The 13,619-nt window shown below is 44.1% G+C and overlaps 2 protein-coding genes across 4 annotated transcripts in view; one reads left to right on the forward strand and one right to left on the reverse strand.

Moving 5' to 3' along the window:
- Positions 1-12,301, forward strand: part of gprc5ba (G protein-coupled receptor, class C, group 5, member Ba) — a 32,149-nt gene extending 19,848 nt beyond the window's left edge. Inside the window, exon 4 of the mRNA XM_080183672.1 lies at positions 10,939-12,301. Within this exon, the coding sequence (XP_080039798.1) occupies positions 10,939-10,983 (45 nt within the window). The 3' untranslated portion in view covers positions 10,984-12,301. The remainder of the gene's footprint in view (positions 1-10,938) is intronic.
- Positions 12,302-12,369: 68 nt separating this feature from the next.
- iqck (IQ motif containing K) overlaps positions 12,370-13,619 on the reverse strand; it is a 129,768-nt gene continuing 128,518 nt past the window's right edge. For 2 of the 3 annotated variants that reach the window (XM_080183674.1, XM_080183673.1), the window contains one exon: positions 12,370-12,491. In XM_080183674.1, coding sequence (XP_080039800.1) covers positions 12,370-12,491 — 122 coding nt within the window. The remainder of the gene's footprint in view (positions 12,492-13,619) is intronic. The other variant, XM_080183675.1, reaches the window with a different exon arrangement.

A 13,619-nucleotide genomic window follows, 5' to 3' on the forward strand; every position in this document is an offset into this window, starting at 1 on the left:
GCTGTGGAGAACACTGGGTTACAGGGTTGTAAACTGGACAGTATTGCAGTTGATAAGGAGGATGTGCTAGATATTCTTGAGGGTTTGAAAATAGATAAGTCCCCTGGGCCGGACGGGATTTACCCTAGGATTCTCTGGGAGGCAAGGGAGGAGATTGCAGAGCCTCTGGCTCTGATCTTCAGGTCGTCATTGGTCACAGGTATAGTGCCAGAAGATTGGAGGATAACGAATGTTGTCCCATTGTTTAAGAAGGGGAACAGAGACTTCCCCGGGAATTACAGACCGGTGAGTCTTACTTCTGTTGTGGGCAAGGTTTTAGAAAAAATTATTAGGGATAGGATTTATAGTTATTTAGAGAGTAATGAATTGATTAGAGATAGTCAGCATGGTTTTGTGGAGGGTAGGTCGTGCCTTACTAACCTTATTGAGTTTTTTGAGAAAGTGACCAAAGAGGTGGATGGGGGTAAGGCAGTTGACGTGGTATATATGGATTTTAGTAAGGCGTTTGATAAGGTTCACCATGGTAGGCTTCTGCAGAAATTGCAGATGTATGGGATTGAGGGTGATTTAGGAAATTGGATCAGGAATTGGCTGGCAGATAGGAGACAGAGGGTGGTGGTTGATGGTAAGTATTCATCATGGAGTTCAGTTACAAGTGGTGTGCCTCAGGGATCTGTTTTGGGGCCACTGCTGTTTGTAATTATTATAAATGATCTGGGTGAGGGTATAGTTGGGTGGATTAGTAAATTTGCTGATGACACCAAAGTCGGAGGTGTGGTGGTTGATAGTAAGGAAGGGTGTCTTAGTCTACAGGGAGACTTGGATAAGTTGCAGAGCTGGGCCGAGAGGTGGAGGATGGAGTTCAATGCGGAAAAGTGTGAGGTAATTCACTTTGGTAGGAATAACGCATGTGTAGAGTATAGGGCTAATGGGAGGACTCTGAATAGTGTGGATGAACAGAGGGATCTAGGTGTATGTGTACATAGATCCCTGAAAGTTGGGAATCAAGTAGAGAGGGTTGTTAAGAAGGCATACGGTGTCTTGGCGTTTATTGGTAGGGGGATTGAATTTAGGAGTCACAGCGTCATGTTACAACTGTACAAAACTCTGGTGCGGCCGCACTTGGAGTATTGTGTGCAGTTCTGGTCCCCACATTATAGGAAGGATGTGGAGGCTTTGGAGAGGGTGCAGAGGAGGTTTACCAGGATGTTGCCTGGTATGGAGGGGAGGTCCTATGAGGAGAGACTGAGGGATTTGAGGTTGTTTTCGTTAGAAAGAAGGCGGCTAAGAGGGGACCTTATTGAAACATATAAGATGATTAGAGGTTTAGATAGGGTGGACAGTGATAGCCTTTTTCCTCGGATGGAGAAAGCTAGCACGAGGGGGCATAGCTTTAAATTAAGGGGTGGTAGTTATAGGACGGATGTCAGGGGTAGGTTCTTTACCCAGAGGGTGGTGAGGGATTGGAATGCCCTGCCTGCTGCAGTTGTAAATGCGCCTAGTTTGGGGGCATTTAAGAGATCCGTGGATAGGTTTATGGATGGAAAGGGTTTGGTTTAGGTTAGAGGGTCATTGCTTTTTAACTGGTCGGCGCAACATCGTGGGCCAAAGGGCCTGTTCTGCGCTGTTATGTTCTATGTTCTATCAGGCAGGAAATTAAGAACATAAAAACATAAGAAATAGGAGCAGGAGTAGGCCATCTAGCCCTTCGAGCCTGCCCCGCCATTCAATAAGATCATGGCTGATCTGTCGTGGCTCAGTTCCACATTCCCGCCCTCTCCCCATAACCCTTAATCCCCTCGCTTATCAAAAACCCATCAACCCGCGTCTTAAAAATATTTAGCAAGGTAGCCTCCACCACTTCAATGGGCAGAGAATTCCAGAGATTCACCACCCTTTGAGTGAAGAAGTTCCTCCTCAACTCCGTTCTAAACCACCCCCCCATTTATCTTGAGGCTGTGCCCCCTAGTCCTACTGTCCTTTCTGAGCGGGAAGAGCCTCTCCACCTCTATCCTATCCATCCCATTCATCATCTTATACGTCTCAATGAGATCTCCCCTCATTCTTCTAAACTCTAACGAGTACAAGCCTAGTTTATTCAGCCTCTCCTCATAGCTCAACCCCCTCAACTCCGGTATCAGCCTAGTAAACCTCCTCTGCACTCCCTCCAAGGCCAAAATATCCTTGCGTAAGTGCAGCGACCAAAACTGCACACAGTACTCCAGCTGCGGCCTCACCAATGCCCTATACAGTTGCAGCAAGACCTCCCTACTTTTATATTCGATCCCCCTCACTATGAAGGCCAGCATCCCATTCGCCTTCCTGACCACCTGCTGCACCTGCAGGCTAGGTTTTTGCGACTCATGCACAAGGACCCCGAGGTCCCTCTGCACCGTCGCCTGCTGCAGTTTTTCGCCATGTAATAGTCCTTCCTACCATTATTCCTACCAAAGTGGACAACTTCACACTTGCCAACATTAAATTCCATTTGCCAGTTCCTGGCCCATTCGCCCAGCCTATCGAGATCCTTCTGCAGACTCTTCACACCCTCTGCACAATTTGCCGTTCCACCAATCTTGGTGTCATCAGCAAATTTCGACATCATACACTCAGTTCCCTCCTCCAGATCATCTATATAAATGGTAAATAGCTGAGGAGGTATTCTCAGAGAAAAGTACCAAAGTAAGGTGGCAGATTTGAAGAATGTTTGTCTGGAGTTCTGCACGACAACGTTCCGATGAGACAGGGAGGTTTCGGTAGGTTACGGGAACCGTGGTGCATGAAAGTTGTAACGAACCTTGTCAAAAAGAAAAGGAAAGCGTACAAAAGGTTCAGAGAGCTAGGTGATGTTAGGGATCTAGAGGAGTATGTGGCTTTTAGGAAGGAGCTTAAAAAGAAATTAGGAGAGCCAGAAGGGGTCATGAGAAGGCCTTGGCGGGTAAGATTAAGGAGAATCCTATGGGCGTTCTACAAATATGTGAAGAGTAAAAGGATGAGATGTGAAGGAATAGGATCTATAAAATGTGACGGTGGGAAAGTTTGTACAGAACCAGTAGAAATAGCAGAGGTGCTTAATGAATACTTTACCTCGGTATTCACGATGGAAAAAGATCTGGATAGTTATAGTGCAGGCTTGCAGCGGACCGAAAAGATTGAGTATGTGGACATTAAGAAGGAGCATGTGTTGGAACTTTTGAATAGCATCAAGATAGATAAGTCGCTGGGACCGGATGGGATGTACCCCAGGTTACTGTGGGAGGTGAGGGAAGAGATTGCAGAGTCCCTGGCGATGATCTTTATGTCATCGATGGAGATGGGAGAGGTTTTGTAGGATTGGAGGATTGCGGATACGGTTCCTATTTTCAAGAAAGGGAACAGGGATAGCCCGGGAAATTACTGACCAGTGAGTCTAACCTCAATGGTTGGTAAGTTGATGGAAAGGATCCTGAGGGACAGGATTTATGAACATTTAGAGAAGTTTAGTATGCTCAAAAGTAGTCAGCATGGCTTTGTCAAAGGCAGATCGTGCCTTACAAGCCTGGTTGAGTTCTTTGAAAATGTGACTAAACACATTGACGAAGGAAGAGCGGTGGATGTGGTTTATATGGACTTCAGCAAGGTGTTTGATAAGGTCCCCCATGCAAGACTTCTGGAGAAAGTGAGAGGGCATGGGATCCAAGGGGTTGTTGCCTTGTGGATCCAGAACTGGCTTGCCTGCAGAAGGCAGAGTGTGGTTGTAGATGGGTCTTTTTCTGCATGGAGGTTGGTCACCAGTGGAGTGCCCCAGGGATCTGTTCTAGGACCCTTGCTGTTTGTCATTTTCATAAATGACCTGGATGAGGAAGTGGAGGGATGGGTTAGTAAGTTTGCCGATGACACGAAGGTTGGTGGTGCTGTGGATAGTCTGGAGGGATGTCAGAAGTTGCAGTGGGACACAGATAGGATGCAAGACTGGGTGGAGAAGTGGCAGGTGGACTTCAACACGGATAAATGTGTAGTGGTCCATTTTGGCAGGTCCAGTGGGATGAAGGAGTACAATATCAAGGGTAGGACTCTTAACAGTATAGAAGATCAGAAGGACCTTGGGGTCCGGGTCTACAGGACTCTTAAATCGGCCCCGCAGATGGAGGATGTGGTCAAGAAGGCGTATGGTGTACTGGCCTTCATTAATCGAGAGATTGAGTTTAGGAGTTGGGAGGTAATGCTGCAACTTTATAAGTCCCTTGTCAGACCCCACTTGGAGTACTGTGCGCAGTTCTGGTTGCCTCACTACAGGAAGGATGTGGAAGCTATTGAAAGGGTGCAGAGGAGATTTACAAGGATGTTGCCTGGATTGGGTGGCATGCCTTATGAGGATAGGTTGAGGGAGCTCGGTCCTTTCTCCTTGGAGAGACGAAGGATGAGAGGTGACCTAATAGAGGTTTATAAGATGTTGAGAGGTATTGATCGAGTGGATTCTCGGAGGCTTTTCCCAGGGCTGAAATGGTCGCTACGAGAGGACACAGGTTTAAGGTGCTGGGGAGCAGGTACAGAGGAGATGTCAGGGGTAAGTTTTTCACTCAGAGGGTGGTGAGTGAGTGGAATCGGCTGCCATCGGTGGTGGTGGAGGCGAACTCGTTGGGGTCTTTTAAGAAACTTCTGGATGAGTACATGGGATTTAATGGGATTGTGGGGTATAGGTAAGTCTAATAGGTAGCGATGTGATTGGCGCAACTTGTGGGCCAAAGGGCCTGTTTGTGCTGTAGTTTTTTTATGTTCTATGTTCTAAGTCACCTCTCATCCTCCTCTGCTCTAAAGAGAAAAGCCCCAGCTCCCTCAACCTTTCCTCATGAGACCTACCCTCCTGGTAAATCTCCTCTGCACTCTTTCCAATGCTTCCACATCCTTCTTATAGTGAGGTGACCAGAACTGCACACAATATTCCAAATGTGGTCTCACCAAGGTCCGGTATAGTTGCAGCATAACCCCACGACTCTTAAACTCAAAGCCCCCTGTTAATAAATGCTAACACACTATAAGCCTTCTTCACAGCTCAATCCACTTGAGTGGAAACGTTCAGAAATCTATGGATATGAACGCCAAGATCTTTCTGTTCCTCCACATTCGTCAGAACCCTGCCATCGACCCTATAATCCGCATTCAAGTTTGTCCTACCAAAATGCAGAAATCACCTCGCACTTATCAGGGTTAAACTCCATCTGCCACTTTTCAGCCCAGCTCTGCATCCTATCAATGTCTCTTTGCAGCCTACAAGAGCCCTGCACCTCATCCACTACTCCACCAATCTTGGTGCCATCAGCAAATTTACTGACCCACCCTTCATCCCCTTCTTCCAAGTCATTGATAAAAATCACAACTAGCAGAGGACCCAGCACTGATCCCTGTGGTACACCGTTGGTAACTGGCCTCCAGTCTGAAAATTTTCCCTCCACCACCACCCTCTGTCTTCTCTGAGTCAGCCAGTTACTTATCCAATCCGCTAAATTTCCTTCTATACCACACTTCCTTACTTTCTTCATGAGCCTACCATGGGGAACCTTATCAAACGCCTTACTAAAGTTCACGGGCGGTGCGGTAGCACTGTGGTTAGCACTGCTGCTTCACAGCTCCAAGCACCTGGGTTCAATTCCTGTCTGTGTGGAGTTTGCACATTCTCCTTGTGTCTGCATGGGTTTCCTCTGGATGGTCCGGTTTCCTCCCACAGTCCAAAGATGCGTGGGGTAGGTTGATTGGCCATGCTAAAATTGCCCCTTAGTATTCTGAGATGCGTAGGTTAGAAGAATTAGCGGGTAAATGTGTAGGGATATGGGGGTAGTGCCTGGGTAGGATTGTGATCGGTGTAGACTTGATGGGCCCAATGGCCTCTTTCTGCACTGCAGGGTTTCTATAATTTCTATGTATACGACATCAACTGCTCTACCTTTGTCTACACACTTAGTTACTTCCTCAAAGATTTCAATCAAATTTGTGAAGCAAGACTTACCCGTCACAAAACCATGCTGACTATCCTGGATTAAGCTGCATCTTTCCAAATGGTCATAAATCCTATCCCTTAGGACTTTTTCCATTAACTTACTGACCACCGGAGTAAGACTAACTGGCCTATAATTACCAGGGTCATTCCAATTTTCTTTCTTGAACAGAGGAACAACATTCACCACTCTCCAGTCCTCTGGCACAATCCCCATGGACAGTGAGGATGCAAAGATCAAAGCTAAAGGCTCCGCATCTCATCCCTTGCCTCCCAAAGTATCCTAGGATGTATCCCATCTGACCCAGGGGACTTATCCACCCTCAGTTTTTTTTCAAAATTGCTAATACATCTTCCCTCAGAACATCTACCTCCTCCATCCTATCAGCCTGTATCACACACTCATCCTCAAAAACATGGCCCCTCTCCTTAGTGAACACTGAAGAAAAGTATTCATTCATCGCCTCACCTCTCTCTTCTGACTCCATGCACAAGTTCCCACTACTATCCTTGACTGGCCCTAACCTCACCCTGGTCATTCTTTTATTTCTCACATAAGAGTAAAAAGGCTTGGGGTTTTCCTTTATCCAACCCGCCAAGGACTTCTCATGCCTCCTCCTAGCTCTCCTAAGCCCTTTTTTAACTCATTCCTAGCTACCTTGTAACCCTCAAGCGACCCAACTGAACCTTGTTTTCTCATCCTTACAATACGCTTCCTTTTTCCTCTTGACAAGACATTCAACCTCCTTTGTGAACCATGGTTCCCTCACTCGGCCATTTCCTCCCTGCCTGACAGGGACATACCTATCAAGGACACACAGTATTTGTTCCTTGAACAAGCTCCACTTTTCGTTTGTGCCCATACCTGACAGTTTGTGTTCCCACCTTATGCTCCCTAATTCTTGCCTAATCGCATCATAATTACCCCTGCCCCAATTATAAGCCTTGCCCTGCCGTGTGACCCTATCCCTCTTCATTGCAATAATGAAGGACACCGAATTGTGGTCACTACCTCCAAAGTGCTCTCCCACAAACAAATCTAACACTTGGCCCGGTTCATTACCCAGTACCAAGTCCAATGTGGCCCCACCTCTTGTCGGCTTATCCACATATTGTGTCAGGAAACCCTCCTGCACACTCTGTACAAAAAGGTCCCATCTGAACTATTTAACCTACAAAGGTTCCAATCAATATCTGGAAAGCTAAAGTCACCCATGATAACTACCTTGTGACCTCCACACCTATCCATTATCTGCTTTGCCATTTCCCCCTCCACATCTCTATTACTATTAGGGGGCCTATAGAAAACTCCCAACAACGTGACCGATCCTTTCCTATTTCTAATTTCAGCCCATATTACCTCAGTAGACAGATCCCCCTTGAAATGCCTCTCAGCAGCTGTTAAACTATCCTTGATTAACAATGCTACTCCTCCAGCTTTTTTTAAATACCTTCCCTACTCTTACTGAAACATCTATACTCCGGAACTACCAACAACCATTTCTGTCCTTGTTCTAACCATGTCTCTGTAATGGCCACAACATCATAGTCCCAAGTACCAATCCACGCTCCAAGTTCATCTACTTTATTCCGGATGCTCCTTGCATTGAAGTAGATACACTTCAACCCACCTTCCTGTCTGCCTGTACACTCCTGTGACCTTGATACCCTCCTCAGTATCTCACTACACTCAACGTTGGTTTCTGGACTACAGCTCGTTTTCCCATCCCCCTGACAAATTAGTTTAAACCCTCGCAAAGAGCCGTGGCAAATTTCTCTCCCAGGATATTGGTGCCCCTCTGGTTCAGGTGCAAACCATCCTGTTTGTACAGGTCCCACCTTCCCCAGAATGTGCTCCAATTATCCATGTAACTGAAACCCTCTCTCCTACACCATCCCTGCAGCCACATCTTAATCTGCACTCTCTCTCCCTGTTCCTCAACTCACTAGCACGTGGCACCGGCAACAAACCAGGAATGACAACATGTTTTGTCCTGGCTCTCAGCTTCCATACTAGCTCCCTAAATTCCTGTTTTAAATCCCCGTACCTTTCTTACCTGTGTCGTTGGTACCGATGTGTACCATGACTTGTGACTGTTTCCCCTCCCCATTAAGGCTCCCAAAAACTCAGTCCGAGATGTCATGGACCCTTGCACCCGGGAGGCAACATACCATCCACGAGTCTCTTTCACTGCCACAGAACCTCCTATCAGTCCCTCTAACTATCGATCCCCAATAACTATTGCTCTTCTGCTCTCCCTCCTTTACTTGAGGGTGGTGAGTGTCTGGAACAAGCTGCCAGAGGTAGTAGTAGAAGTGGGTACAATGCTGTTTTTTAAAAAGCATTTAGACAGTTACATGGATAAAAAGGGTATAGAGGGATATGGGCCAAATGCAGGCAATTGGGATTAGCTTAGGAGTTCAAAAAAAAAGGGTGGCATGGACAAGTTGGGTTGAAGGGTCTGTTTCCACGCGGTAAACTTCTATGACTCTATAACTAATACAAATAGGAAATATACGGTAAATGGCAGAACCTTTAAGAGTATTGATAGGCAGAGGGATCTGGGTGTACAGGTACACAATTCACTGAAAGTGGCAACACAGGTAGAGAAGATAGTCAAGAAGGCATACGGCATGCTTGCCTTCATCGGCTGGGGTACTGAGTTTAAAAATTGGCAAGTCATGTTGCAGTTTTATAGAACCTTAGTTAGGTCATGCTTGGAATATAGTGTTCAATTCTGGTCACCACGCTCCCAGAAGGATGTGCAGGCTTTGGAGAGGGTACAGAAAAGATTTACCAGGATGTTGCCTGGCATGGAGGACATTAGAACATAGAACATAGAAAACCACAGCACAAACAGGCCCTTCAGCCCACAAATTGCGCCGATCATATTCCTACCTACCAGGCCTACCTATAACCCTCAATCCCATTAAATCCCATGTACTCATCCAGAAGTTTCTTAAAAGACACCAACGAGTTTGCCTCTACCACCACCAACGGCAGCCGATTCCACTCACCCACCACCCTCTGAGTGAAAAACTTATTCCTTATTAGCTATGAGGAAAGGTTGGAGAAACTTGGTTTGTTCTCAAAAAGAACAAAGCACATGATACAAAGTTGGGTGGGAGGGTGAGCTGTGAGGAGGATGTAGAGGTGCTTCAGTGTGATTTGGACAGGCTGAGTGTGTGGGTATCTGCATGGCAGATGCAGAATAATATGGATAAATGTGAGGTTATCCATTTTGGTAACAACAATAGGAAGACAGATTATTACTTGAATGGGTGTAAATTGAGAGAGGTGAACACTCAACGAGACCTTAGTATCTTTGTGCATGTCACCGAAAGTAAACGCACAGCTACAGCAGGTGGTGAAGAAGGCAAATGATATGTTGGCCTTCATAGCGAGAGGGTTTGTGTAAAGGGATAGGGATGTTTTGCTGCAATTGTATAGAGCATTAGTGAGGCCACACCTGGAGTATTGTGTACAGTTTTTGTGTCCTTATCTGAGGAAGGATGTCCTTGTTATAGAGGGTGAACAGTGAATTCCTGGGATGGCAGGTCTGTCATATGAGGAGAGACCAAATCAGTTAGGATTATATTCACTGGAGTTTAGAACTGTGAGAGGGGATCTCACAGAAACATATAAAAATTAGACAGGGTTAGACAGGGTAGATTCAGAAAGAATTTTGCCACTGGCGGGAGAGTCCAGAACTAGGAGTCACAGTTTGAGGATAAGGGGTAAATTTTTTAGAACTGATGAATGGCAGATGGGGTTTAATTTAGACAAATGCGAGGTAGATTGAACCAGGGCAGGACTTACTCAGTTAATGGTAGGGCACTGGGGAGAGTTACAGAACAAAGAGATCTAGGGGTACATGTTCATAGTTCCTTGAAAGTGGAGTCACAGGTGGACAGAGTAGTGAAGAAGGCATTCGGCATGCTTGGTTTCATCGGTCAGAACATTGAATACAGGAGTTGGAACGTCTTGTTGAAGTTGTACAAGACATTGGTAAGCCCACACTTGGAATACTGTGTACAATTCTGGTCACCCTATTTTAGAAAGGATATTATTAAACTAGAAAGAGTGCAGAAAAGATGTACTAGGATGCTACCGGGACTTGATGGATTGAGTTATAAGGAGATGCTGAATAGACTGGGAGTTTTTTCTCTGAAGCGTAGGAGGCTGAGGTGTGACCTTATAGAGGTTTATAAAATAATGAGGGGCATAGACAACGTAGCTAGTCAATATCTTTTCCAAAAGCTAGGGGAGTCTAAAACTAGAGGGCATAGGTTTAAGGTGAGAGGGGAGAGATACAAAAGTGTCCAGAGGGTGGTGAGTGTCTGGAACAAGCTGCCAGTGGTAGTAATAGAGGCAGGTACAATTTTATCTTTTAAAAAGCATTTAGATAGTTGTATGGGTACAATGGGTTTAGAGGGATATGGGCCAAATGTGGGCAATTGGGATTAGTTTAGGGGCTTTAAAAAAAAGGGCAGCATGGACACATTGGGCCGAAGGGCCTGTTTCCATCCTGTAAACCTCTATGACTGCATGACTGAGATGAGGGTGGTGAATGTGTGGAATTCACTACTACAGAAAATAGTTGAGGCCAGAACATTATCTGATTTCAAGAAAAAATTAGAAAACTCTTTGAGCTAAAGGGATCCAGGAATATGGGAGAAAGGGGGTAACAGGATCTTGAATTCAAGGATCAGCCATGATCAAAATGAATGGCGGCAGGTTCAAAGGGCTGGATGGCTTACTCCTGCTTCTAGTTTCTAAATAAATTACATTTTATTAAAACAATGCAAAAACTAATTTTGCGAAATTCAGATTTCTAGCTGCTGTAACTATAATACACATTGTAATACAATATACATTGTAAGACTTTCTATTCTTTGAAAACAAAATTATAAAGTATCAAAATTATCTTCCAACTATAGCTGTAATTTTTGCAATTGTTTTTCAGATCCCATCTGCTCCTCCAAGTTACGCAGGAAGACACCTTTGGTGAAAGTGAAACTATTTAAATCAGAAGCGAATTCCAGCAGCTGAATGGACAAGATTCAATGCAAGCAATGAAGACTGTGGTAGTAACACAAGTAGGAGCTGTTGAAAGCCCAATTAAATGCAAACTTATTCTAAACTGATAACTTTTTATAGGGTGTACAGTGAAGCTTGTAGGGTGTACATACAAAGTACTCTTCTTCTTTTAAAGCCTCAAGTCTTTAGATGAAAGCAGCACCAGAAATGATACTGAAGAAAACCTTTAGTCCTGGAGGATTTTTGTGTTGATGTACATATAGGGATTGCATTACATTCAATAAATTGTGGCAATGTGTAACTTTCAATATTGCTTCATTTCTGCGAGACTGGATTTCACTGAAACTCCCTGGTGGAGGTGGGAATAACTTGTTTATCAGTAACAGCTTCAGTAACAGATGTTATTAGTGGGGATGAGTTAATTGAAACCAAGCAGTAACTTTGGTATTTTTAATTGTTTGGGCGTTCCATATTATCCAATAGAAAAGCTGTATTGTAAATTAGTGTGGCAATTGCCAAGTTTGTTCAAGAGATGATTTAAATAGTATTTTCCTTTTGTGATGAAGATTGTCTGATGCATGTGTATTGAAAGTGAGAAATGGAAGTTTTAATAATTAAAACACTGGTATGCTTTGTATGCAATGTGTTTTGTTAATGCTATACCTGTAGTTAAAATAGTGGAACAAAAGATTACGAGTAAATTGCAGACTTTTAAAGCTTAAATTAACCTCATCCTCAATGACTATATCTATCCATCTGATAACAAAAAAAACCTTGTAAAATGTTCAATTTGCCAAATTCGTTGTAGCTACAAGTTGGACATTCCATTTGGTTCATCAAATTAGAAAACCATTTTATAATGTATATTTAAGTTTAAAAAAGATCTAAGCACAGATTTACAGACGATCGATAAAAGCTAAGTAGTTAGTTTGTCATTTGCTCTTTAGCATTAATACTCAAATCTAATATTTTAGCTCCAAACCTGTCTTTATAACTTAAACTGCTGCTCAATCTATTGACAAGTCTATTAAACATTCTGCTTTTTCTAAATTACCATGAAAGTTTGCACATACACACTGTTTTTACAAGATATCTAACAAGACAATCAATCTGTGCATATTCCAGTGTGTTTGTGTGTGTGTGCGTGTGTGTGTGTGTGTGTGCGTGCGCGAGTGTATGCCTACAGGAGTGCATACATATAATATAGACATGTCACATGTCGACAATATAAAGCATGTGCAAAAGTTTTATTTTCAAATGCTATTAAAATAAACAACAATTATATTTAGTGTCAAATCTCCTATTGTTTTTGAACTGCAGACCAGAGCTGAATAGTCAGTGGAGAAGAATGTCTACATTAATCACAAGCTTCTCTGATACTCAGCATAATCTCATAGGGGGTGGGTGGGAACACTTTAACAGGTACCTCCTCAGAAGGAGCTGGCACAGACTCTTCAACTTCCTCCATTTTCTGTCCAACTATAAAAATAAAACAACTCCATCAGTCAAACGACCAAATTATTTTTTTTATCAAAGTTTTGTATCAAATAGATTTATGCATTTATTTAACATTTTAAATTCTGTACAAGATTGCACTGCTTTTGTTGGACGTTTGAATCCTGAATCTGATCATTCTACCCAGCTGACTTCTGAACTAAACTGGAGCAGGAGGAGGTTATCAGATAGTGAAGTGAAAATCATCAACAGATAAATGGCTGCAGCTGTGTTTTTGCCCAAGATGAAACCTCACTCAACTGGGCAGCACGGTAGCACAGTGGTTAGCACTGCTGCTTCACAGCTCCAGGGACCTGGGTTCAATTCCCAGCTCGGGTCACTGTCTGTGTGGAGTTTGCACATTCTCCTTGTGTCTGCGTGGGTTTCCTCCGGGTTCTCTGGTTTCCTCCCACAGTCAAAAGATGTGCGGGTTAGGTTGATTGGCCATGCTAAAATTGACCCTTAGTGTCCTGAGGTGCTTAGGTTACAGGGATTAGTGGGTAAAATATGAGGATAGGGCATGGGTGGGATTGTGGATGGCGCAGACTCAATGGGCTGAATGGCCTTTTTCTGTACTGTAGGATTTCTATGACTTTCTATTTCTATGCAAGATGGTGGTCAGGCTCTCATAAATGATGAGAATGGATGGTTGCTTTCTACCTCGATTACTTGGCTTATTTGAGCTGAAATAAATGAACAGTCAGATGTACTTTGTTCATTGTTTCCATTGACCAGGAATTGAACTAGACTAGCCATATGAATACTGTCAGCACCAAAACAGGTCAAAGGCTAGGAATCCTGTGATGAGTAACTGCCCTCCTGACCACAACCACTCCCAACCCTTGAAAGCCTGTACACCATCCATAAGACACAAGGCAGGAGTGTGATGGAGTACTGACCTGGATGAGTGAGGCTCCAACAACAATCAAGAAGCTCGACATCAAAGAACAAAGAAAATTACAGCACAGGAACAGGCCCTTCAATCCTCCAAGTTTGCACCGACCATGCTGCCTGACTTAATTAAAATCCCCTACCCTTCCAGGGACCATATCCCTCGATTCACATCCTATTTATGTATTTGTCCAGACGCCCCTTAAAACTCATTATTCATCA

This window comes from Carcharhinus amblyrhynchos, unplaced genomic scaffold (assembly GCF_965287045.1).
Source record: "Carcharhinus amblyrhynchos unplaced genomic scaffold, sCarAmb.v2.hapA scaffold_370, whole genome shotgun sequence".
NCBI classification, from domain to species: Eukaryota; Metazoa; Chordata; class Chondrichthyes; order Carcharhiniformes; family Carcharhinidae; genus Carcharhinus; species Carcharhinus amblyrhynchos.